A 26916-nucleotide genomic window follows, 5' to 3' on the forward strand; every position below is an offset into this window, starting at 1 on the left:
CGTTTAATAACATTTTTCCTTTTAACTTCCATTATTCGTTTAATTTTATACATAAATTTAGAACCGCTATATGTTGTCAGAATGCGATCTCAACCGAATTTGTAATATACGAAATAATAGTCCCAAGATCGAATGAACGTGAACTGTTTCAATCTGAATTATTTTAATCCAAACCGAAATATACCTGAACCGATTTTAACCCGTATATTAATAACTGAAACCCAATATTGAAACCCAAAATGACCCGAACGTATCTAGGCGTCACCATCCTGGGTGTCTTTTTATACATGAGTGTCACCCATTTGACATCTCTGAATTAATATTATATCTTAATTATAAAAAAACATTGTATATTAATTAATACAAAAAAATTATTTGTATTATATCCGAAGTTTTGAATAAAGACCTAATTCCTTGACATCCGATTCGAATATGACCTGACTCAAATCTCATCTGCTCTTAGATTGACCTGACTCGAACCTTATTTGCTCCAATATTGACCTGATTCAAACCTGAATCGACCCGAAATATCTACAACCGATTAAAAGCTGAAACTGAATCCAACCTTAATTGAACCGAACTGCAATCGAAAATAAAGGTCCACCAAAACAACCCGATTTGAAAGAAACTCGGCCGAAACTGATCTGATAGACCTGTTTGCCACCTTTACGCTCTTCTAGTTAGAGCTAGCAAGTCTGACCCGACCCGAGTGATCCGACCCGAACTCGAGCAAACCCGACCCGATGGAACTTGAGAATTTTGCGACTCGAAACCGACACGACCCGATAATCAGTGACCCAAACCGGAACCAGATCCAACCCGATTTTGACTCGACCCGAGTAAATTGATGACCGACAATTATTAAGCTTAATATTGATAAAAATGAAAGTGATTTAGTGTTTGGATTGATAGATTTGACTTAATACTGATGTAACTAAACAAAATAATGGTGTAAAACTTAATTTAATGGTAAGAAATTGAATTAATGCGATAAAGTAACCGGATCTGATAATGACCCAACCCAAACCCGAGTCGATAAATCATTTGACCCGAAATGACCTCAGCCGACCCGAAAGAGTAGGCTGACCCGATATGACCCGAGCCGACTTGGCCCGACCCAAACCTGACCCGACTGATCCAATTGCCACCTCTACTTGTAGTTTTTGAAACCATGGTCAACATTTAGATCGGCATTTTGATTCAGATCAATTTCGGTCATAGATTGTAAACGACATCAAAACTCAAAAAAATACTTGCTCATTTTTAAGATATAATAATATTCGTAAACAATCTAAAGACGTGATACATTGCACTTATAAATTCTCCGTATATCAAAAGACGAAATACATTGCACTTTTAAATTCTAAACTCCCGCACATAATTTGCCCTATACTTGCAGTTCCTCGCAATTCTCCGTGTATACCAAAAGGTATGGCAAAAATGGCGGATAAAGCAGTAGAAAATTGGCCTGCTGTAGGAATCGATCTTGGAACCACATATTCATGTGTAGCAGTATGGCAAGATGACCGTGTTGAGATCATCACCAACGACTTAGGCAACCGTACGACGCCGTCTTGTGTCGCATTCACCCAACACCAGCGGCTTATTGGCGAAGGTGCTATCAACCAGGCTACCATAAACCCTACTAACACTATCTTTGGTTTGTTTTCTATCCTTGTTTAAATTTTCTTAATCGGATAATAAATGAAATTCGGAATTGTATTTTACTCCCTCTATCCCAATCATTTGTTTTCTTTTTTATTCTTTGTGAGGAGTATTTTAATCGAAGGCAAACAAATGATTGTGATGGAGGGAGTACTAAACATACCTAGTATTCTACACTCCGTCTTGTTCCATTTTTACCTTCATTTAGTTGGTTAGGGGCGTTTATAAAATGTTTGAAATGACGGATCTAAGTTTCCGATGATGAATTTCGAGTTCATAAATTACAAAGATTTCCGATAATTGAACCAATGACCTCTTAATCATATATACTATCCGCAACCACTTATTTTTGAAAATGAGGGCGCAGATGCACTCAGTAGATACTTATTACTCCGTATTAGTTTGATCTCGTAGCCCTAATAATTTCAGTAATTGGTGAAATTGTGCCGCTAATTTTGTACTCCGTATTCAGTTATACTCAATTCAGAACTATGTTCATAATTTGGAACCGATACATCAATTACTTTTTTCGCTTCTAAATAAATATTGTTGATATTTATACCCAATTTAGAACTATGATGATCTCTGCATAAGTATTGTTGATATTACATCATTAGTGGAAGATCCAGGAATGACTTGTCTTTTTCTTTTGACAGATGCAAAAAGGCTCATAGGTCGAAAATTTAACGATCAGGTGGTGCAAGATGATATCATGCTCTGGCCATTCACTGTCATTGCTCAAGATGTTGGAAACGACAACAAGAAGCCGATCATTGTGGTTAATTACAAGGATGAGGAGAAGCATTTCGCCCCTGAAGAGATATCATCTATGATACTCTCGAAGATGAAGGACATTGCAACAGCGTATCTTGGCACTGAGGTCAAGAATGCTGTTGTCACTGTCCCGGCTTATTTCAATAATGCGCAACGTCAAGCTACTAAAGACGCTGGCACCATTGCTGGGTTGAATGTCCTGCGCATTATTAATGAGCCAACAGCTGCTGCCATAGCCTATGGTCTTGACAAAAAGCTTACTAGTGGTGAAGTTGAAGCGGTCAAGAATGTTTTGGTATTTGACCTCGGTGGTGGAACATTTGATGTTTCCTTGGTCGCTATTGGAAAAGATGCATTCGAGGTGAAAGCTGTTAGTGGTGACACACACCTTGGTGGCGGAGATTTTGACAAACGGATGGTAAATTATTTCATTGCCGAGTTTGAGAGGAAACACAATAAGAACATGAGTGATAATCCAAGAGCATTAGGCAGGTTGCGAGCAGCTTGTGAGAGGGCGAAGAGGAACCTCTCCTCGACCCCTGAGACATCTATCGACATTGATTGTCTTTTTGATGGGATTGATTTCTCGACGACCATAACTCGTGCACGATTTGAGAAGCTGAATATGGATTTGTTTCAGAATTGTCTAGAACCCATCGACAAGTGCTTGAAGGATGCAAAGATCGAGAAAAGTGAGGTCCATGAAATCGTCCTTGTTGGGGGATCATCTCGAACCCCAATTGTTCGTCGGTTGGTGCAAGACTTCTTCAATGGAAAGGAGCTCTGCCAAGGTATTAATCCAGACGAGGCTGTTGCATATGGCGCTGCCTGTCATGCGGCCGTATTAACTGGCACAATGGGTATGAAAAGTCATGTACTTACTGATGTTACTCCTCTTTCTCTTGGCATTAAGCTTTACTATGGTGATATGAAAGTTATAGTCCCTCGGAACTCAACCATACCAACAAAGAGGAATTGTAGGGTTTCCACCGCATATGATAACCAATTGTCCGCGTCATTTAACGTGTACGAGGGAGAGAACCCAGTTGCTGTCGAAAACCACTACCTTGGACAATTTGCACTAGAGGGAATTCCTCCAGCACCTCAGGGCGTTCCAAAGTTCGACACTGTATTTGAGATCGATGCTGATGGTATTCTAACTGTATCAGCCGAGGATTTAGACACAAAAAATAAGAATCAGGTCACAATAACGAATCACAGCGCGAGATTGCCCAAAAAGGAGATCAATAGGATGGTGAAAGAGGCAAAGAGGTACAAGGTTAATGATGAGGCGTTTAAGAAGGCGGCCGTGGCAAAGAACAAGTTAGAGAATTATGTGGACGAAGTTAAGAAGAAGGCAAGAGAAAATATGTGGAAAATCGATTTGAAGGACAAGAGAAAGATCGATGATGTTATCGAGCAAACGGAGCAATGGCTTGATTGGAACAACATATTTGGTAAAGCTAGAATGTTTGAGCAAAAAATTCAAAGGTTGGTTAAAATTTCTGAGCCTATTTTTAAGAAGATGCGTAAGAGTGATGATGACACAGAGATTGAAATATTGCAGCTTGATTGAGTTATAATTTGTTCTTTGATAGACAGCAAAAGAATTTAATTATATGATACCTCATTATTAAGTCGATTACTTTTTGTTTATTTGGGAACATGGCTATTAACAGTTTAATACTCTTGGCTTATCCGCTAAGTAATGACAACCTATCTAATCTAACTACTCAAAAACAGGAAAACATGTTAAAGACACAAGCAACACTACTATAAAATACATAATAGATATCACTTAATAGGCATCGGATTTATGTAAAAATCAGATGTATAAGTTTATACATGGGATATTTTCAAAAATCTGATGTCTATTCCTTTGTATAGACATCCAACTTTTACAAAAACCTATGCCTATCTAAAATGGACTTTAATATTCAATTTAATTTATATAATACGCATCGGAGTTCTTAAAACAGATGTATAGCTGAAAAAATCTAGGCGCATAACTTTTCATTGAAACAAAATTGAAAATTTGCTAACAAATTATCCACCGCTCTTTCACTTCACTCCCTAGAATTTTTGGGGAAAAAAATAGATCACTCATTCACTGTCTCACATAGAATTTTTGCTCATAACTGACGCAACAATTACGTCGGTTTTTTTAAAAAACCCAATGCAAAAAGCTTAATTACAAGGCGAAAATGCATTCCCGCTAAAAGTGAGTACTTTTTAGTTTATTTAGAAACTACGTAATTCAATTGACGCAATAGGGGATTTTTCTACTAGTATTTTATTCATGGGAAAAACAAACTCTCTCAAGGCAACCAAACATATTTTTGTTGTGAATTCTATACGAGAGTTGGATTCCGGTGAGTTGCAAAATTTTATACAGGAGTTGAATTCCAGTGACCTGCAAATTAACACTGGAATTCAACGCTTATATGAACCAAACGAGGCCATAGTATCTCGTAATAATGGCAAGTATAATTAACTTATTTCATAAGATCAAATGATCAATATTATTCCGAATTTCCGATCTCCTAACAAAAACATGTCTTCAATCATACGGTATATAATACTTCTTCTTTCAAATTCGTGACTATTGTTCCCTTTATAAACCGAAAATCGAAATAAATTTAAACATTATCAATCATCAGGACTATTGTTCATTCCCTTTATCAACCGAAAATCGAAATAAATTAAACATACAAAAAAATATGACATGAAATTTCCCTAAACGATATTGATCCAAATCGACCCTTACCTGACTCAAATTAGCACAAAACCAATAGATGTGGGACGACCAATACCGTTCTCATTCTTGCGGATGGTATAGTTTCCCTAACTTATAAAAAAGAATAAAAATAAAAAATAAAGAAAATAGATTTGGGACGGTCAAGATGATGACAAAACCGACGAATATGGTGCCAACAAGATTGCAGACCGTCTCCGCGGTTTTCCAGCGGTTTTGGCAGAGTAGAAATCGAAAGGCACAGTCAACCGTAGGGAAGGTTTCGGGTAAAGGAAAAGTGATAGCGCTTAGGGTGGAAAGACAAACCCTTGGACGAGTCCCGCCTTCAACATGCCATAGAACCACTTCCGTGAGGTCTTTGAGTTGTTCATGGCTCAACCCGAAACCGCCAAGAGGATGTAACCATGTCCATGTAGGGAGAGATTGGTTGGTGAGTGAGTAATAATGTATGATTACGGAGACGTAGAAAAACTGAAGATCTTTGAAAGTCTGCTTTTCCTTATCGGTAAAGATCACCACCGGTGGTCGAGAGGAGGAAGAAGGAGTTGTGATTGGAAGAGTTTGCGAAGCGGTCGAATTTCGAGGTGGTGATGGGGAGAGAAGTGGAATTTTCATGGATTGCTTTTCCAATTTCATGGTTACTGTTTTTGAGAGAAAGAGGGAGGGTTATATAAGGGTGACGTTTTTGTTAGGGTTTTGGTCTTTTTGTGGCCCGAGTTTTCCTAATATCGCCCAAATTATCACTTAAAGGGTTAAAGTTTTTGATTTTAACCCTTCCATTTTATCTCCTCTTATTATTATTTCATATGGAGTAACTATTTTCGGCCCCGTTTGGTAAATATCAGATTAATTTTAGCATAAGCAGATTGCAAAAGCAGATTATAAATGATAGATTTTATCAGAAGGTTTGACTAGCATATTATAATTAGCAGAATTAATTTGAGTGTTTGGTAATTGACAGATTACGATTAGTAGATTGTTAGTTTTCTTTGTAAAATGGAGAAAAATTTCCTATTTTTCAATATGTTAACCAATATGCTGGGGTAAGCAGCATATTGTAAAACAACATATTGATCCCAAATATGATGTTTTAATATGCTATTTACCAAACACTAAAATTAGCATATTGATTGGTCAAACATGCTAAAACCCTTGAATATGTTAAAAATTGGTCAATATGCCGTTTACCAAACAGCGCTTTCGAGTATTAAAATTAACGGAAATTTTTCATGGTACCGCTTAATTTTGTCAGATTTTCTATCCTATGTTATCCTTGAGATTCTAATTTTGTGCCCATGGTACCCCTAATATAACGTTCGTTAAATGGAGGTTAAGTTTTGATGATGTGGCAATAAATTAGTAATTAAAAATTACGGAAATTTCTCGTGGTATCCCTTAATTTTTGTCAGATTTCCCATGGTACTCCTGCTTTTCATTTTTATTACATATTTATTAATAATTTTTAATTAATAATTCATTGCCACATCATAATAAATTAACGGCCATTTAACGGATTTTTTTTCAAAATAGAGCTATTTACCAAACTAATTCTCGCTTTAGGGTCCAATTAAAACTATTTCCTTCCAATGGATCAACGTCAACATTTTTTCTTTTTTCTGGAAAATTTTCTCGGGCAAAAATAGTAATTTAAGTTGCGACAAAAAAGTATGGGTATAACTTGGTGATATACTGTCAGATCCGCATGTCAACTCCGGCGAAGCGGTGACGTCCGATGAGGAGGATAGATTAGAACACCTTGTAGCGAAGGATTCTGGCTGGACAAACTCGATTGGGGGCGCACATACATGAAATATAGTAAAATAAAATTGTAAGAAGTCTTAATTGAAGACGGTCTTAAGCAATGCCTAAGGCTATGTTTGGCAAGGCATTTCAGGTACCTGATTTGACCAAGTAACCTGATTTGACTAATATTTCAGGTAGTTGTTTTACCTAGTGTTGTTTGGTAAAGTCATTTCAGGTACCTGAAATGACTTTTCAGGTAACTAAAATGAAAAGCTACTCTAGATAGCTTTTTAAAGTTTCAGGTAGCTGAAATGTTCTACTTTACATATTTACCCTTTATTTAAATTAATTTATTATAATTATTAATGTCCTTTTATGTTATTTTACAAAAAATCAGTTACCTTTTTAGTTAATTTTACCAAACACTTTACAATTAATCAGCTACCTTATCAGTTTTCAATTTTCAGTTAGTTTTTCAGGTACCTTTTTAATTTCAGTCACCTTATCAGATTTTAGGTACCTTTTCAGGTTTCAGGTACTTTTTTAGTCAGTTTTATCAAACAGAGCCTAATACTCCGTACTAATTATATTGCTTTATATTTTTGAATGATCATAGTATAAACAGTATTTTTTTAATCAATAAAGTCGACTTTTTTTTTTTTTTTTTTTTTTTTTTTTTTCTAAAAAAAAAAAAATAAAGTCGACTTTATTTCACTTAATTAACTCATCATTTTTTTTATTCGTTGTTCAATTTTGGTCGTTTTGTCCAGGTGCAGATAGTCCGCATCTTCATAGACATGTCTATTTCAGCGAGCCTCTCCTTCATTGCATAAATTTCAATTTCACCAAACAGCAGGCAACAAGGCAACAACAAACCTCTGAACTTAAAATTTCATAAAAAAATACTTTCTTAGTCCTGGTCAATTGTTGTCCTTTGGTTTTGGTGTCCTTTGGTTTTGGCACAAAGACCAAAGAAAGAAGAGGGAGACAATAACTAAATGACAAGTTGAACAAATTGAGTGTGAATGATCGAATTACTCACTAAGTTCATTCTCAAAATAGAAAGGACAACAATTGACTCAGACACTCTAAAATAAAAAAGGACAACAAATGACCAGGACAGAGGGAGTATTCCATTACATACGGAGTATCACACATTCCTACATGCATCTAAGTATCTAACATTCACAATCCCATCATCTTATATATGATACTTCTTAGCTTCGAAGTATATAAGATTCTACTCATAATAGTGATAGGTGAGACGGTTTCACATTAAAACCTCAAAAACAACACTAACAGCATCAATGAGAATGAAAGATACAATCACCCGGCTAGTCGGCAACAAATGTTTACAAATCAATAGAATAAATTAACTCCTTAGTTTAGTTAATTGAATTGCTCAAGTAATTGTCGTTTAATCGAGCTCAACAATCTCAATTTTAGGGCAACTATGGCTATCCTCAAGATCAGCAGCATTGTTTTGTTTCATTTTCTCGAAAATAGGCTCGCAAATGCTCTCGACCTCCTTCATTTTGTCCTCAATCTTAGTCGTATCGAACAACAAGTGATTCCAGTCTAGCCATTGAATCGTCTGCTCGATAGCGTCCCCCAACTTCCTCTTCTCCTTTCTCCCTATCTTCATCCCGCACTTTCTCAATCTCCCCTTCGACTCAAGTACATAACTCTCCAGCCTATTTTTGGCCTTGGACGCCTTCTTGCGCTCTTCATCTTCGTCTTTGTACTTCTTAGCATCAGATTTCATCTTTTCGATTTCTTTTTTTGGTAACCGACCACTGTGATTGGTAATAGTGATTTGCTCCTTATTGTCCGACCCAAGAAGTTGGGCCGACACAGTCAGAATACCGTCTAGATCAATATTGAAACAAACATCCGTCTTTTGGATTCCTTTCGGAGCTGGAGGAATGTTAAACAAATCAAAATCTCCCAATAAGTTGTTCTCTTCACAAATAAGACTCTCGCCCTCATACACCGGGAAACCCATGGCTGTCTGATTGTCGTACATAGTTTGAAAGCCTGCAACCATATTTGTAGGTAATGTGGTGTTCCGAGGAACTACAACACACATGATTCCATGCTGGACATCAGTCCCGAGAGACAGTGGAGTCACGTCGACAACAACTGAACTTTTACCGATACTCATACCGGTCAATGAAGCCGCGTGAAAAGCAGCGCCATAGGCAATAGCTTCATCTGGGTTAATGCTTTTGCAAAGTTCTTTTCCCTCGAAAAAATCTTGCAACAATTGTTGAACCTTAGGTATCCGGGTTGACCCACCCACGAGAACAACGTCATGAACATCGCTCTTTTCCATCTTAGCATCCTTTAAACAAGTCTGGACAGGAGTAATACAGTCTGAAAATAAGTCCATGTTCATCTTTTCAAAGCGAGCACGAGTTATAGTGGAAGAGAAATCAAGTCCATCAAAAAGGCAATCGATATCAATAACTGCCTCAACAGTCGAAGAAAGCAGTCGCTTAGCCTTTTCACAGGCAGCTCTAAGCCTACTAATAGCTCTCGGATTTCCACTCATGTCTTTATTATATTTCCTCTGAAATTCAGCAGCAAAATGAGTAACCATTCTGTTGTCGAAGTCTTGCCCACCGAGATGGGTATCTCCACTGACAGCTTTCACTTCAAAGGCATCATTTCCAATGGATACCAAAGAAACATCAAAAGTCCCACCACCAAGATCGAAAACCAACACGTTTTTCGAGGCACCGTCAACAGAATGGTTGAGACCATAAGCTATGGCGGCTGCTGTGGGCTCGTTAATGATGCGCAAGACATTAAGCCCGGCAATGGTGGCAGCATCTTTAGTGGCTTGACGTTGAGCATTGTTGAAGTATGCAGGGACAGTTACAACAGCATGTTTGACTTTGGAACCAAGATATGACTCCGCCATATCTTTCATCTTAGAAAGTATCATTGAGGAGATTTCTTCAGGGGAGAATTGCTTCTCTTCACCTTTAAAAGTGACTTCGATCAAAGGATTCTTTCCGTAATCCGAATCAGGAGTGGGAATCACTTTGAATGGCCAGAGCTTCATATCATTCTGTACACTTTTGTCACTGAATTTCTTGCCTATAAGCCTCTTTGCATCTGTACAATTGTAAATTGTTCAATAGTTGTGAATAATTGTTCAATAGTCGTAAAAAAGACACGAATGGGAATTATGCTTACAAAACAGTGATCTTTTTCGTCAAATAATTCTATAGTGCAAGTAAGCAACAATGCAAGGATAAAAAAGCATTAAGATCGACATTCGATGGTAACTTTTGAGGCGCCTTGAATGTTATGCAATGAACTTGTATAAATACCTTGAGATTAGATGAATGAAACAACCCAAGCAATTACAAACAATAGCAATCCCTAAAATCTCCGATTACAAAAACAATAGCCGTCTTTTCTGTCCCGATTAGTTTTCAAAAACTCCGTATGTGTATACAATCAAATTTAAAATTACGATTAGCTGAGTCGTTTAGGGAATTAGGGGGCATTTGGCAGGATTTAATATGTAATACCTTAAATATCTCTTCTTTCTAATGCGCTCATCAAACATTTTACGTCTTACTCCCCAAAAAATACATTCAGTGACTCTATCAACATAGGCCCCAACCATCAACGATAGTACTAGCATTTCGCCTCGGTCCAAACATGATTTGGGATCGGCTAATATGAATTAATCATTCAAACCCTAGGACTCAACCACAAATTTTCGAGACTTGAAAATTAGAGTGAAATTTACGGAAAGCGAACAAATAATGCAATAAATTAAAACTAATATTAACATTTTAACATTATCATTGTTTGGATCGACACTCGACCTAGTTTGCTAGACCTCTAGTTCCGCCACTGAAAATCTGAAATCATAGAGAAATAGAAAGAAAACGAACCAAAGATAGTATTGGAGGCATTGACGGCGACTTGATTTTTGGCGGCTTCGCCGATAAGCCGCTCGTGTTGGTTAAATGCGACCCAAGACGGCGTCGTACGGTTTCCTAAGTCGTTGGTGATGATCTCGACTCGACCTTGTTTAGGCTGCCATATGCCGACGCATGAGTACGTCGTTCCGAGATCGATTCCTATTGCTGGCCAGTCACCATCTCCTTTCTCCGCCATTTCTATTTCTATGTCGATTCAAGTGTCGTAAATTGGGAACTGTTTGTTTAGAGATAACTAGGGTGAAATTTTAGTTAAGTTGCTCCATTTTGTAAAAATATTTCAAATGTTTTAGGCGGGATTTTGTCGTTTTTGTGGAATTTGCCTAGGTTTTTTCATTGAAATGGGAAATTATCATAAATATGATTTGAAGGGGATTCTAGATAATACGAGTAGGGTGTAACTGAGCCAATACGACTTCAAGCTCATCTACGATCAAGCTCGGCCCATAGTGTAAAAATCGGTCTGAGTCCAAATCAGAGTTCTTTAAATCCAAGGTTTAAGACCGGCTCATATGATAATTTTATGAGCCCAAACCTGAGCTCGAACTTTATTTGAGTACCATTTTTTAGTATTATTTTAATTTTAATGTAATTTTTAAGTCAAAAAATCCAATTCAAACTAGTATTTTTTTTTACGTTTATTAGCTTAAAATACATTTCTTATGTTATTTTCTTTTCTAAACTACTCCCTCTGTCCTAGTGAATAATTTACAGGCGGCCCAGAGACCTATTTAATGGGTTTTTGACAAGGGTCCAAGTCTGATAGGGGCCCAATTACGGAACTAAAAGTCCACTATGTACGCTATAGTCTTAGGTCTTTTGTCAATTCCTACTAAACTAAAAGAATAAGAACTACTTGGAGTTCAAGTGTTCAACCCATAAACTTAAAGCTATGGTCTAGGGTTTCTTCTAGGGCTCTGTCAAAATCTTCTTTGATTCTCTCCTCTCTGCTCGGGGCTCCTCTTACGATTTCGATCGTAAGATCAGTCTTCTTTTTGTTTTCCTTTGTTGTCTTTTGTTTTCTTTATGCAGGGTCATAGAAGCAGCGGAACGAGGGGCCATGATCGGAATGGGAAAAGGCCTATGGGTTCGACTGAAATTGAAGAAGGGCCGCCTTTTGTGTGGGAGGAAGGTGAAGATGAGGGAGAGACTAAGAACCATTCTATTCTGGCAGGAAAGGTGTGGGCATCGAGAGCGATAAACGTGAAGGCTGCAATTGATACAATGATAAAGCTCTGGAATCCTATGAAACCGGTGATGGGGAACATTGTCGACCCTAAAGAGAAAACCTTTATCTTCAAATTCGAAGCAGAACGGGACAAAGCCAGGGTGCTCGAAGGCCAACCGTGGCACTTCGATAAATTCGTTTGGTGTTTTAACGAACCAAATCCATCGGGTAAGCTTTCGGATGTACCTCTTGTTCACTTTCCAATTTGGGCTAGGGTTTACGATCTTCCTATTTCTGGGAAATCGTCTCTAACAAATGCGCGACGTATTGGTGATATGCTGGGTTCTTTTGTGGCTGCTGAGTATGGACCAAATGTGGAATTAGACAGAGCTATTAGGATCCGTGTTCTCCATGATGTTAGGGAGCCATTAAAAACAGGGGTGCCCATATCGATGAAAGCGGGGAAGGTTGTGACTTTTGATGTAAAATACGAACGACTGCCCCTATTCTGTTACGGTTGTGGGGTTATTGGTCACGGAGAACAAGATTGTGAGCAGGGCCCGTATGAGGAAGAGGAGCTTGAGTATGGTGAATGGTTGCGTGCTTCGCCATGGAAGGTCACAAAGACCGTGAGTGACGGGACGGGGAAAGCTGCTAAGGATTTACGTGGCTGCTTTGATAGGGTGAGTAGGGAGGAAGCGAAGGCTGATATTGATTCCATGATTGAGAAGCTACAATCTATAGCTCTTGACCTTCGCCATAAGAAAAGTGGCGGTGTGCAGCAGATGGAGGTGGGGGGAAGGACTGGAATGGGGGAAAGGGTGGAGGTGGATACTGAGGGGTTTGGGAAGGAGGGGGACGGAGACAAGGGAATGAAGGGAGGGTGCACTGAGGGTAATGTGGAGGTGAGGGAGGTGTCTAATGATTTGGACGAGGACTCTACTGTTAATGTGGAGTTGAGCATGGGGATGAGCAGTCCGGTGTCAGGGTGTGAGGAGCTTGATATGGGGAGGAGAGCGATAAACAGTGGCAAGGGAGGGAGCTGGACCAGATTACAGAGGGAAAAGAGCGTGGGGGTACAGAGGGAGAAACCAACAGGGGGAGGAGATGGAGGAAAGAGGAGTCGTGAGGAGGAGTCTAGCTGTATGGAGGAGAGTGGGGGAGGGAAGCGAGCGCGATCTTTTATTGACGGGGCGTCACAATACCTGAGGCAGAGGTTGAGGGCACTCAACCTCGCCGGGCCCAATGAATATCTTAAGCTTAAACTGTCGGGGATTGGGCAACCCCGACACGGTTCGTGCCTTCCGTGACCTAGTGCGGAGGGAAGCCCCGGCCTTAGTGTTCTTATGCGAGACTAAACTTAGCGGCCGTGAAATGAGGAGGGTGAGGGAACAATTGGATGGGTATAACGGGATAGAGGTAGATAGTGTTGGGAGATCCGGGGGACTTGCGTTTCTATGGAGACGAGAGGTTGACTGCTCTTTTATTTCCGCTTCAGTTCATTACATGGATTTCAAAATATCATCACAAGCAGGAGTATGGAGGGTAACGGGTTTCTATGGGTGGCCGGGAGTATCTGAGCGTCATTTGTCGTGGGAGTTGCTACGGGTTCTTGCTAGACAAACTGATTTACCTTGGGTCTGTTTGGGTGACTATAATGAGATTCTTTTTGCTACTGAAATGAAGGGGGGCAGCCGGCCTCAATGGCAGATGAATAATTTCCAAGCAGCTGTGGATGATTGTGGGTTGAGGGATGTGCCATGGGAGGGATATAACTTCTCTTTTGATAATGGACAAGTGGGAGAGGCAAATCGACAGAGTATGATAGATAGGGCCATGTGCAATGGGGAGTGGTTAGAGATGTTTTCGTATGCTAAACTTTTCTATTTGGAACGGGAATGGTCTGATCATGCCCCAATAAAGCTTGTTCTTAATACTAGAGAGAAAGTTGGTAGAGAGAAGCAGATGTTTCGATTCGAACAAATGTGGGTCGGGGAAGAGGGATGTGAAGCTGCTGTGGAGCGAGGGGTTGAGCGTGGCTGGGGGAGCTTGGTGACGATGTTGAGTTCATGTGCTAGTGAATTACAGGAATGGAAGAAGACAAATATCCATAAAATTAGACGGTTGATTGGGCAAAAACGAAAACAAATAGCTAATTTAAACCGGGGTATCCGTGGACATGAGCAGGTGGCGAGACGACGGAAATTGGTTGCGGAGGTGGCTGATTTGGCGAGACAAGAAGAGGTCTATTGGAGACAGCGTTCGAGGGCCCTTTGGCTAAAGGATGGGGACCGAAATACTAAATTCTTTCATACCTGCGCAACTGAACGAAAGAGGAAGAACCACATTGGGAGCCTTATTGATGATACCGGGGTGGAGCGGAAGGGAGAGGAGGAAGTAGCTCGCGTGGCCATTAATTATTTTCGGGAACTCTTCACTACTTCTAATCCAGCCGAAGGAAATTTGTGTGCACAGGGGCTCGAAAATCGTGTCACTGCCGAGATGAATTTGGTCTTAGAACGAGACTATAGCGAGGATGAAGTTGTGGAGGCATTAAATCAAATGTACCCATTGAAAGCTCCCGGTCCTGATGGTATGAACGGCTTATTCTACCAAACTTATTGGAGCATAATTGGCCCTGAAGTGATAAGAACGGTTTTGTCTATCTTGCGAGGGGAGCAGTCAGCTAAGGATCTAAATAAGACCAATATTGTCTTAATACCCAAAAAGAAAGCTCCGGACAAAATCCGTGATTTCCGCCCGATTAGCTTATGTAATGTGGCCTATAAACTTGTGTCCAAGGTGCTAGCTAATAGATTAAAAATCTTTTTGGATAAAATTTTCTCGGAAAACCAAAGCGCTTTCACACCGGGGCGGATTATTTCGGATAATGTACTCACTGCTTTTGAGGCTTTTCACTTCATGAAAAATTCACGGGCTGCGGAGGGATTCATGGCTATTAAACCTGACATGGCCAAAGCCTATGACCGAGTTGAGTGGTGCTTTTTGGAGACGGTTTTGCGGACGATGGGGTTTAACCGAGAGTGGGTGAGGAGGGTTATGGATTGCATTTCCACGGTGTCATTTTCGATTCTTGTTAATGGTGCCCCGTCACAAGAATTTCGACCTTCAAGAGGGTTGAGGCAGGGGGATCCACTGTCTCCCTACCTTTTTATCCTTTGTGCTGAGGCCTTGTCTAACAGTATTAGGCGAGCGATTGAAGTGGGCTCTCTTCATGGCATCCGGGTAACACCGTCTGCACCGACTATTTCGCATTTGTTGTTCGCTGATGATAGCATTGTGTTTATAAAAGCGAGCTCACGGGAAGGGGAGGTGTTTCAAGCTATTTTGCGATCTTACGAACAAGCTTCTGGTCAGCTGGTAAACCTTGACAAAACGACTATCTCGTTTAGTCGAGGGGTAAGTAGAGCGCGACGGGATGCTATTGTGAGTCAGCTGGCAATTGTGGAAGTGGAGGAGCAGGAGAGGTATCTTGGGTTACCGACGGTTGTGGGTAGGTCGAAAAAAGCTCTTACTAATATTATTCGTGACAAATTGACTAAGAGGATTCAGGGATGGCGCGGGAAACTGTTGTCCAGAGCAGGGAAGGAAGTTCTTATAAAGGCGGTAGCCAATTCGCTTCCTACCTACGTGATGAGTGTCTTGAAAATTCCAGCGAGTTTCTGTGACGATCTTCGGTCAGTGGTCTCTTGATTTTGGTGGGGGGAAAGTGATGGTAACCGAGGTATTCCATGGGTGGCTTGGAAGCGGATGTGCCAATCGAAGAGCAGAGGGGGATTGGGTTTTCGCGATTTTCGTCTCTTTAATTTAGCCTTACTTGGTAAGCAAGTGTGGAGGCTCATAACGAACCCAAACAGTTTGTGGGCAAGGGTGATGAAGGCTAAATACTATCCGTCGGGGGATGTGATGACGGCTGAAATGGGTCATAACCCGAGTTATACTTGGAGAGGATTACACGAGGCCAGAGGGGTGATGATGCGGGGTTTGAGACGGAGAATTGGAGACGAAGCTACAACCTCGGTTTGGAAGGATGCGTGGGTGGCAGGCAATAACTCAGGCCGTGTTATCTCTTCGTGTCCCCCGGGATGTGAAAGCATGAAAGTGGCTGAGCTAATGCAAACCGGTGATGTGGGGTGGGACATCGCGAAGCTTGAAACCTTATTTCTCCCTTTTGAATGCGAGAGGATTATGAGGATGCGTATTAGCCGAGAACGACCTTGTGACGTGTGGGCTTGGAGCGATGAAAAAGACGGATTATACACGGTTAAATCCGCCTATAGACGGTTGGCAGGGGAGGAGCTTGAGGGGGGGGGGGGAGACTTCGAATTGTGAGCAGGAGAAGTGGCTTTGGAACAGGCTTTGGAAAATTCCGGTGTGGCCCCGAGTGAAACTCTTTTTCTGGCAGTTGTGCAAAGAGGCTCTAGCGACAAGGGTTAACATTGTTTCCCGAGTGGGAGGTGAGTTTCCTTTTTGCCCTTTTTGTAATTCTTTTTCTGAGTCTAGTCTTCATTTGTTCCGGGATTGTCATTTTGTTCAACGGGTGTGGGAGGGGTTGGGTTTGGCCGTGGAGGAGGAGGATGGAGTAGGGAGTATAAGAGATTGGGTTGAGAGCCGTTGGAGGGTGCTTGGGGGGTGGAGCAAAGTCGCTTTATGCTAGGGTGTTGGGCATTATGGGAGCATCGGAACAAAATTGTGTTCGATGAGATGGTGGCTGACCATTTAGTAGTGATCAAGAGAGCCAGGGATGTTGGGGACGAGATTGAGGGGGAAGGTTGGACGAAGAGAGCGGGTATGGATGGAGGGAACGGTCAGGCCGAGGTGAAAGCAAGGGAAGGGTGGTAGAAGGCAAAGGAGGGGTTTGTTAAAGTAAACGTCGACGCGGGGGTTAAGGAGGGCGACGGTGTTGGGGTCGGGTGTGTGTGTCGTGATGATCAAGGGAAGGTGCTATGGGCGGTGTCGAGGGGCTGGAAGGAAGTATGGGAACCGCATGTGGCCGAAGCCGTTGCAGTTATTGAAGGTCTCGAGATGGCATTACAAAAAGGACATTCGAATGTTATTGTTGAAAGTGATTGTCTCCAAGTCATAGATGCACTGAAGAAGAAGAAGGAAGGCCGGTCTGAGTTTTATTTAGTTTTAAGTGACATTTTAAATTTAGTTTGTTCTTTTAGTTCTGTTATTTGGTCGTACACTAATCGCGTAAACAATTTTGTTGCGCACTCGTTAGCTCATTTAGTTCCTAGAGTGTTTGGTCGGTCGGAGTGGGCGGATATTTTGCCTCTGATGGTGAACGTTGTTGTTATTGCTGATTCGTTAATGCATTAATTGTACCCTTGGGGTGCTTTCTCAAAAAAAAAAAAAAAATAAGAACTACTTAATATTTTCCCGCACAAATGATTGACAATAGTGGTGGGCACATGCTAAAATTATACTTCTAATTGATGATTTATTGACTAACAAATTTACCACATAATAAAATAACTCAATAAATTATAAAGTCAAATCAAATTATTCTTTCCGAATTCAACGCATTTGGTATACGGAATACAAAAGAAAGTGGGCCCATATTATACACGACCGTTATAAAGTCAGTATGCGCTTTACTTATATTTCGTTTCTAACTCAATCCTCATATCCCCCTATAATCCTCCTACAAATGACTAAAACTAAAAGATGAACCCATTTATAAATTTTTCCGATCGATGTAATAAAAAAGTAGTGACTCTATATTATATTATGTTTTTTCCATAATAGTCGGCTATCATTATTTTTAATAATAAAAATAGGCTCGCACAAAAAAAAATTAATTTAAAAGTTCTTTAAATAGTACACTTTTTTTATAATATCACACTACTACAAATACAGGCAACCACAACGGCCCTTTAACAACGCTTATTCACGAAAATCATCAAAACACGTTGTAGAATTGATTCCGCGAATTTTACCAAACTTAATTACAACGGTTCTGTGTTGTTAACCGTTGTTATTGGTTTTAACAACGGGTCATACTTAAACAACCGTTGTTAATGAAAAAACTAATAACAACGGTTAAATTTTAACCGTTGTTAATGGTTTGGCGCCAAATTAGTGAAAAGTAATCACAACGGTTATATTAGAACCCGTTTTTAATACGTTTTAACAACGGTTGTAGACTCAATAACCGTTGTTATTAATATTATGAAAATCTTAAGAACAACATATTGCTTTATTTTGCTATACGCTACAAACACAAACACAAGCTAATATCGCTACTATATCATCCAAAACACCCCGATCGTCTCTCTGTCTTCATCTCCGTCATCGTTGTCACGTCTTCTCTCCCTCATCGCGTGTTTATCAATCGGTATATATATATGTTTCTTAGCAACGCTTATTATAACTAGATATAGGATTTTTTGGATTATTATCTAATTTGTTGATAATTTAGCTTAATTGCTTTCCGAATTTCGTTTATTTGTTTGCCTATTATTGTATTTTCCGAATTAGTTGCCTATTATTACGAATGTAGAATAATGACTCGAACTTGGATGATTGATGCAAATATGAGTGACCGCACCTACAAGGATGGTTTAGCTGAATTTTATGAATTCGTTTCGAACAATTTGAATGGTTCTTCTAGTATTGCATGTCCTTGTGAAAGATGTGGTAATATTAGCTATATGGCTTTTCCGGACGTTAAAATACACCTAGAAAAGTGGAGATTTAGTCGATCCTATACACTTTGGATTTTTCATGGGGAATCATTAGAGGAAGAGAATAACTCTAAAGAAGATGATGTTGAGGTACACGAAAGGCTAATCGATGATACCGAGTTTGCCGAGTTTTTGAGTTGGAAGAGTTGGAAGTAGAGAAGTTGAATGTTGGGTCTATAGATAATGAAGAGAATGATGATGAGTCCATTGCTTTTGAAGATGTAGGTGATGACACTAGTAATTGGGATGACCTTAACAACATGTATGAGAAGTTGTGTGAGTCCGAAGCACCTCTGTATCCTGGTTGTAAGTTCACAAAAATGTCTGCTGTGGTGAAGTTGTATAATATCAAGGGGGCAAATGGGGTGAGTGACACGTGTTTCACTAGTTTTTTAGCCTTGATAAAGGAGTTGCTTCCGGATGGTAATGTTCTACCTGTTAAGACATATGAGGCGAAAAAACTAATAAGAGGAGTGGGTATGAAATATGAGAAAATACATGCATGTCCAAATGATTGCATATTGTATCGGAAATTATATCAAAACTTAACCAATTGCCCTAAATGTTTGGAGTGGCGTTATAAGGATAAGGAAGGGATCCCGGCTAAGGTGTTGTGGTATTTTCCATTGATACCAAGAGTCATAAGGATTTATGCGAATCCCGATGATGCAAAAATGTTAACTTGGCATGAAACAGGAAGAATAAATGATGGAAAGCTAAGACACCTGGCAGATGGTAAGCAATGGAAATCGTTCGACGCTAAGTATCCCGAGTTCGGCAATGAACCTAGAAACTTACGTCTAGCGCCGTCCATCGATGGAATGAACCCACACGGAAACATGAGTAGCCAACATAGTACTTGGCCAGTAGTGTTGGCTATTTATAACTTACCTCCATATGTGTGCATGAAAAAAAGTATTTGATGTTGTCGTTGTTAATTTCAGGCCCTAAACAACCTGGAAATGATATAGATGTATATTTGGAACCTCTTCTAGATGATTTGCGATTGTTGTGGGATAGTGGGATAGAAGTATTTGATGCATATAAGAACGAAACTTTCAATTTGAGAGCGATGTTATTGTGTACAATAACCGACTATCCGGCTTATGGCGACCTTTCTCGGGCACACAGTTCATGGGAAAGAGGCTTGTCCATTGTGTGGGGAGGATATCGAGTCCGAATACTTGAAGTCTTCTCGTAAGTATGTGTATATGGGAAATAGGAGGTTCTTGTATCATGACCATTGTTATCGCAAGATGCGGAAAGCATTCAATGGAAGACAAGAACTTCGTCAACCTCCTAGAATTTTGAGTGGGCATGAAGTTTATCGGAAAGTAAAGCATATTGAGATAGATTATGGGAAGAAGAGCGGCTCTAAATTGTCTACTCGTGGGTATAAGAAAAGATCCATATTTTTTGATAAACTTCCATATTGGCCCCGACTGGAGGTCGCATTGCCTCGATTTCATGCACATTGAGAAAAATGTCCGTGATAATATTATCAATACCCTTCTGAATGTTCCTGGTAAAACAAAGGATAACGTCGCAGCTAGGGAAGATATGAAAATGATGGGTATTAGGCTAGAGTTGGCACCACAGAAGAGAGGTAATCGTACATTTTTACCGCCTGCACTTTTACCCTTTCACGGAATGAGAGAAAAGAGTTCTGTGCATGCTTGAATGGAATTAAAGTGCCACATGGTTATTCGTCGAACATCAAAAGCCTAGTGTCGATGCAAGACCTAAAACTCACCGGGTTAAAGTCACATGATTGTCACACTTTGATGCAACAATTACTACCTGTGGCTATTCGTTCCATTTTACCCGAAAAGGTAAGATATGCTATAACTAGATTCTGTCTCTTCTTCCAGTCCATATGCGAGAAAGTCATCGATCCCGATGACGCGGATTCATTGCAGAACCTCGTTGTAACCTCTCTTTGTCAGTTGGAAATGTATTTTCCACCCTCTTTCTTCACTATCATGATTCATCTGACCATTCACTTGGTTAGGGAGATTTTGTACCTTGGGCCCGTGTACTTGAGATACCAGTATCCTTTCGAAAGATTGATGAAAGTCTACAAGGACTATACATCTAATCGGTATCGTCCGGAAGGTTGTATTGCTGAACGCGCTATTTTAGACGAAGCTCTTTCATATTGTTACGCTCATCTCTCCCCTAAGGAGTTGATTGGCGTTCCTAAGAATCGTCATAGTGACTGGATGACCGGAAAAGGTATTAGGGGCCGGGTTGAAAAAATTGTGACACGTGAAATGTTGCATTTAGCACACATGTATGTGCTAAACAACGAAGATGAGGTGCAACCTTATATTCAACAACACAAAGATGAGCTCAAATACGATCACCAAAACAAGACCGAGAAGTGGATTGCGAACGAGCATACGAAGACGTTTCCAGAGTGGTTTAGGAATATTGTCTTACAGTGTACTGATCAAACTGGTTATGACATCTCTCATAGGTTACTACGTCTTGGTTTAGGTCCAAATGCCAGGGTCACCTTTTACAATAATTTTGCCATTAATGGATATACTTTTTACACCCGCGAGCAAGATGAGGTGAGCACAATGCAAAATAGTGGTGTGAGTTCTGAATTTGAGGCAATGCACTTTGCTACTTCAAAAGATAAAAAGCCTATTTGGGGAAAATGCCTTTATTATGGTGTTATTCAAGAAATATTGGTACTAGATTACATTGATTTCACAATGCCTTTGTTTCGATGTAACTGGGTTGATAACAACATCCATTGTGTCCGAAAGGATAAGATGGGATTTACGTTGGTCAATCTGGGTAAGGTTGGCAATAATAAGGATGATCCTTTCATAATGGCATCCCAAGCTAAACAAGTGTTCTATGTCACCGATCCTATGGATAAGAAGTGGGTTGTCTGTCTATAAGGAAAAGAAGGAGTAGTCCATCCGATAATGATGATGATGATCGGGATGTCGTTTTTGAGGGAATGGATCGGTCTACCACTCGTATCTTATTTCGACGATGTTGACACCGATCATGAGGACACTGAAAGCATCTATATGCGTGATGACCATGGTGAAGGTATTTGGGTTAACGAAGAAACTATGACATCCAAGAAACGTCCCCGATCCCGAGATAGTTCATCGGGACATACGTATGCATGCATCTTTGGTGTAAGTTGTCTTATTTTCTTGATCTTATTATTAGATGTGGATCTTTGGTGTTGAAATTTTTGAATAATGTTGCGGTATGTATTGTTACAGGTTTTGGTGAATGGAATTACTGATAATTTTTAAAAAAAAAAGAGGTTCAACAATAACAACGGTTATATTTAAATTACCCGTTGTTAATACTTTCAACAACGGGTGTAGTACCTCTACCCGTTGTCAATTATTTTTTTTGACATATTTCATTTTGGCGCTAATTTGGTGAAAATATATTACAACGGGTATATTTTAACCGTTGTAATAAACTTTTGACAACGGTTTACTTTTATTGACCCGTTGTTATTAACATATAACAACGGTTCTGCTTTGAGCACCCGTTGTTAATAGTTTGTCTTAATAAAAAACTAATATAGAAACCCATCCAGCATGCCATACACAAACACACACAACATTATTACTCCAACCGTTGGTATCCTGTGTTAATCCTTCTCTCTTCCTCGCTTTTTACATTTCTCGCCGCCGCCGCCCGCGATTTCCGGAGCCAGATTCCGTTGCCTTCCCTTATCATCCTGCTCGTTCTCTTTATCATCATCATCAACAGGTATGTTCACTTTAATTTTGTGTTTCGTCATTAGGGTTTTAAGACGATCATCTTGTTTCTTTTTTCATGCATCTGTTTGTTTTTCGTCTTCTTTGTTATCTTTATCATTCCGCATCATCTACTTTACTCCTCTTATCAGGGTTTAGGATTTTAGAAGCTCAATCTGTTGTTTTAAGTTTTCATTCCTATTAGGGTTTAGGGTTTTAGATAATACTCTGCATGTACGTTGTTAAGTTGTTCATATCCAGCTATATCATTCATATTTGGTTTTTAGGATTATCATGGGTGAAAAACGTAAAAGAAGTCAAAAGAATAATGAGCCTGGTGATAATAAGCCTGGTGAGAGGGGTGCTACGAAGTGCAAGAAAGTCCTTGCAGCTATAGCCGCTAAACAATGTTCGAAATAACATGGAGTGAGAAGGGTTTCCACTCTTGGTCCAAATGCGGGTCTTTTCTCCGTTGGATTGGTGCTTGCACAAGACAGTTTGTGCCTATCCATTTAGAGGATGTTAAAAGTTTGAATCCAAAATTGGCGGAGTTATACTTGGCTCGTATAAAGGAAGGCTTTATTATACCCGATGAAAGTCATGATGAGTATTTAATGCATAAGGTACTGATGTCCACAAAGTGGAAGTGTGGCGTTGCTAGGGATTGGTTGTATGTGGACAAGGCAACGGGGGAGATGCGTAAGAGCCCACCGGAAAACAAGTGTCCCACCATCAAGCAGGAAGAATGGGATCTTTTCAAAAAGATGAGAACTACTGAGAAGTTTCAGTTTAAATATCCTCGCCTTTTAACGATTTACCTATCATTTTTTAATTAATGAGTCCTTTATATAATCTTTTTATTATCTCATCTACTTGCGCTTTTATATAATTATTTGAAGGCCGTTAGCAAAAGAAATCGTGCTAACATTTCATGCAAGAAGGGGAAATTCTATGGTTCTCGAGGCGGTTCTGAAAGATAGAAGAGGACCTCGTAAGTAGCATGCATTATTGCCATGTGAGACTTTATTTTTTAATCACACTTGGACTTGCATTGATACACATTTACGTGTATAAATGTTACCATGTTATTGTGTAGGTGGCAAAGGGAGTGAAAGAGGTGGATCGGCATGTAACTTATAAACATGGGCACACGCCTAAAGGATCCCTTGTCGTCGCATGACAAATACGATGAGGAAGTTTTGGCCAACATAGTAAGCATTATTTTATTAAGACGAGTTCATTACTAACTTTATTATTTTAGTCACAAATATAATTTGAAGTTTATTTAATATATTATAGGATAACGTATTGAAAGAGGTAGAAGAAGGAAATTCACTCCCAAAGTGGTCGTAATGACGTTCTTGCTAGAGCGATCGGCCGACCCGAACATCCGGGTCGTTTGAGGGGCGTCCCGTTACAGGTTGGAGTAACGAAATATTATGGGAAAACCGCCGAGATAAAGAAGAAAAGGAAGACTAAGTCCGAGAACGCCGACATGGTAACATTTATTCTATTATTTTCATTTAAGTTCAATTCACATGTTATTGTTGGGATAAAAATTGCTGACACATTACATTCTTGGCAAGCGACTTGATTAATGGCATCCGTACTACTAAAGCTGAATCTTTGGAGGTAAGCTTTCCGAAGAAGAAGTGAAGATGATGGAGGATGTCATTTCTAAAGGGGGTAATAATAAGGTACAACAGATTGGTGAAGAGGCCGCTACTACCTTGGCAATACATGAGAAGGAAGTATCGGTCAACGAGATTCAGAAAGATCGGGTACCTAATAATGCTTCTGAAGTTGTAACAACTAAAGCCGATCAGGTACCTAATATACTTCCTTATTTTTTTTTTTTTTTTTTTTTTGGGTAAGATCGGGGGTGTGTTCACCGCCAACTTCCGACATGGTGCCATTGAATTGGTTAATTTTATTAGGTAAATAATGGGTCCGAAAAGGAGATGCAACTTGAGAAGACGGCTGATGGAAAACAGCATACATCCCCTTCAAGTCAGTTCCCTTTGTTTTCAGTGAAGGTATGCATGAAGTGTTTAATTAGTTAAATTTATATGAATGCTGAAGTTTGTGCAAAAATCGGCCCTGAGACGAAAGCGTTTTTGCAAAATCTTTGAATCTTCAAGCGTTTTGCAAAGATATAATAATGTATGTATGTGTATATTCTTCAGGCCGTAAACAATAGGCCGTTATTCTTGTCGACCCTAATAGAATCGAAAAGCCACATGTGCGTGTTGGCCGGGGTCTCGTAGAAAACAAATCTGCAGCAGCGGAAACTGTAGTTATTCATGGCGAAAAACTTTTGCCGAATCATACAATAGTAGAGATAACTACAGTCTTTCCAGGCCATGAAAACTTTCCACTGCCTGTCCCAGTTCGTGACGACATTACCATTCCGGGAGATGCGCTTGGAAGTTTCATCCAATGGCCTAATACTCACATCTACTTGGCGAAGATATCTCGCCGCCGCCCTCCGCCCGAGCAAATGGAAAGCAGTTGGGGTTAGAAGAAATACCTTTATATATATATATGTGTTACATTTTTAATTGTTGAATGTTTTTATATGTTAAATTTATATGTTATTTTTTTTTTTGTAGGGAACAAAAAAGGCGGCTTTGGCGGATAAGCCTAAGTCCACAGACATGCCAACAACCTCGACTTCACAAGAACTTGATGAGGTATGTATTTAATTAACTTCTCCATTTTTTTAAAAATTAACCTCGCCCCTTTATTTATATTTTGTCTGTATTTATAAAAAGCATGGTAATTTTGTGTAGGGGACAAAAAGACTGATAAGCCTAAGTCCCCGTCTTACTCGCTACTACTACCTCATCATTGAAAGAGCGGGTTGACGAGGTATTTAATTAAGTACGCTTTTATTTTTATTACTCCAACTAGGATATGTTACCTTTGGATTTTTTATTATTTTAATTATCTATACTACATGTGTAGGCTGGTGGTAGTAGCACCACATCAAAGACTCATTCTTTCCCGGCCGTGAAAGTTAAGAGTATAAACTCCACAAAATATAAAGGGAAGGATTACATGCAAAAAGTAAGAACGGGGACGATGATGAGATCGTATGAGGAGGTGGCCATCGCATAGCCTCCGAGCAACCGATAACTATTCCGCTCGAGGAGGATATTCTAGGGGCTGAGCGCCAAGCGCTTATATCATGGGATCTGCTAGCCGTATGGGCTGGACTAGACCAGATTGATGTAGCACACATATTTGTTTGGATGAAGTAAGTTTCTTAATAAATAATTTCATAGTCTAATATTCTGACTACTACTAGGTAGATAGTGTTTTAAATACCGGAATTAATACCGTAATAATGTAGGATATTGCAATTGAGAGTGATCCCCGAGAAGAATATTCCATCTGATCAATACGGATTCCTGTGCCCCTATGTTTTATCTTTATTTATTCCGGATATCTCGTTCGCACAACGGGTAGATTATATTGCTCAGCAATTGACGACAACCAAGAAGCTGATTTTTGGCGCTTATAATGAAAAAGGGTAATAAACAAATTAATATTACGTTTCCCCCTACAATTGCATTTTCATAACTAATATATGTACTTGTTAATAATGATGATGTCTCTTGATGTAGGACTCATTGGGTGGTAGCAAATCATCATGCCGACAAAGAAAAAAGTTTTTACGGTTGGACTCTATACATCACCAACCAAGCGAGACTTTTAAGCGCTTGATTAATATGTAAGTTTATAATATTGATTTATTTATAATAACATTAAGTTTCAATTTTTATTTATAGAAAAAAGCTCATTTTTGCCCCTAAAAAATGAGTTTCGCCTCTTTTATTTTTAAAAAAAAGGGCCTTTGAGAAGAAAAGAGCAAACGAAGATCAACCCACGAAAGATTCTCGATGTTGGCCCCGAATTTATTACGATAACAGGGGTACGTGCTCAAATACAATAACATTAAGTGCAAAATCTGTGTTTAATACTAATACAATACCTAAAGTTCAAGATTCTGATGTAAGCCTTCTCTCGTCTGTTTGTTTTTATGTAATAATAGGCCCCTCGCCAACCGGATAGCATACAATGTGGATACTACGCTTGTCGGTTCATGTTGGAGATTATTAGGCGAAGATATATCATTATTCCTCCAAAGGTTAGTAATTTAATAATGTGTTTATTACTTTTTTAAAATTAGAGCTAATGTTGTCTTGCTTTCGCTATATATGCCATGATGTTGCTATGTTGTCTTGCTTTTTTATATATACCATAATGTCTTCTCTTTGTTTTTTTCCAAAGTATGCAATCAACCCGTCGTAAGCAGTTGAGCAAAGTACTCAAATATAGATATAGACGAGGTAAGAGACATGTGGGGCAACTACGTCTTAGAATA

At 39.5% G+C, this 26916-nt stretch overlaps 2 protein-coding genes across 2 annotated transcripts; one reads left to right on the plus strand and one right to left on the minus strand.

Moving 5' to 3' along the window:
- The first annotated feature begins 1376 nt into the window (after positions 1-1376).
- Positions 1377-4036, plus strand: LOC141594100 (heat shock 70 kDa protein 18-like). Its single transcript, XM_074414295.1, has 2 exons — positions 1377-1660; positions 2322-4036. The coding sequence occupies exons 1-2, from the start codon at positions 1432-1434 to the stop codon at positions 4013-4015; spliced, it is 1923 nt and encodes a 640-aa protein (XP_074270396.1). The 5' UTR covers positions 1377-1431; the 3' UTR covers positions 4016-4036.
- A 4227-nt stretch (positions 4037-8263) lies between these two features.
- On the minus strand, positions 8264-11206 carry LOC141594101 (heat shock cognate 70 kDa protein 2-like). Its single transcript, XM_074414296.1, has 2 exons — positions 10855-11206; positions 8264-10060 (listed from the first exon to the last, which is right to left on the minus strand). Exons 1-2 carry the CDS (start codon positions 11078-11080, stop codon positions 8355-8357), a joined length of 1932 nt encoding a protein of 643 aa, XP_074270397.1. The 5' UTR covers positions 11081-11206; the 3' UTR covers positions 8264-8354.
- Positions 11207-26916: the final 15710 nt, after the last annotated feature.

Source organism: Silene latifolia, chromosome 8 (assembly GCF_048544455.1).
Source record: "Silene latifolia isolate original U9 population chromosome 8, ASM4854445v1, whole genome shotgun sequence".
In the NCBI taxonomy this organism is placed as follows: Eukaryota; Viridiplantae; Streptophyta; class Magnoliopsida; order Caryophyllales; family Caryophyllaceae; genus Silene; species Silene latifolia.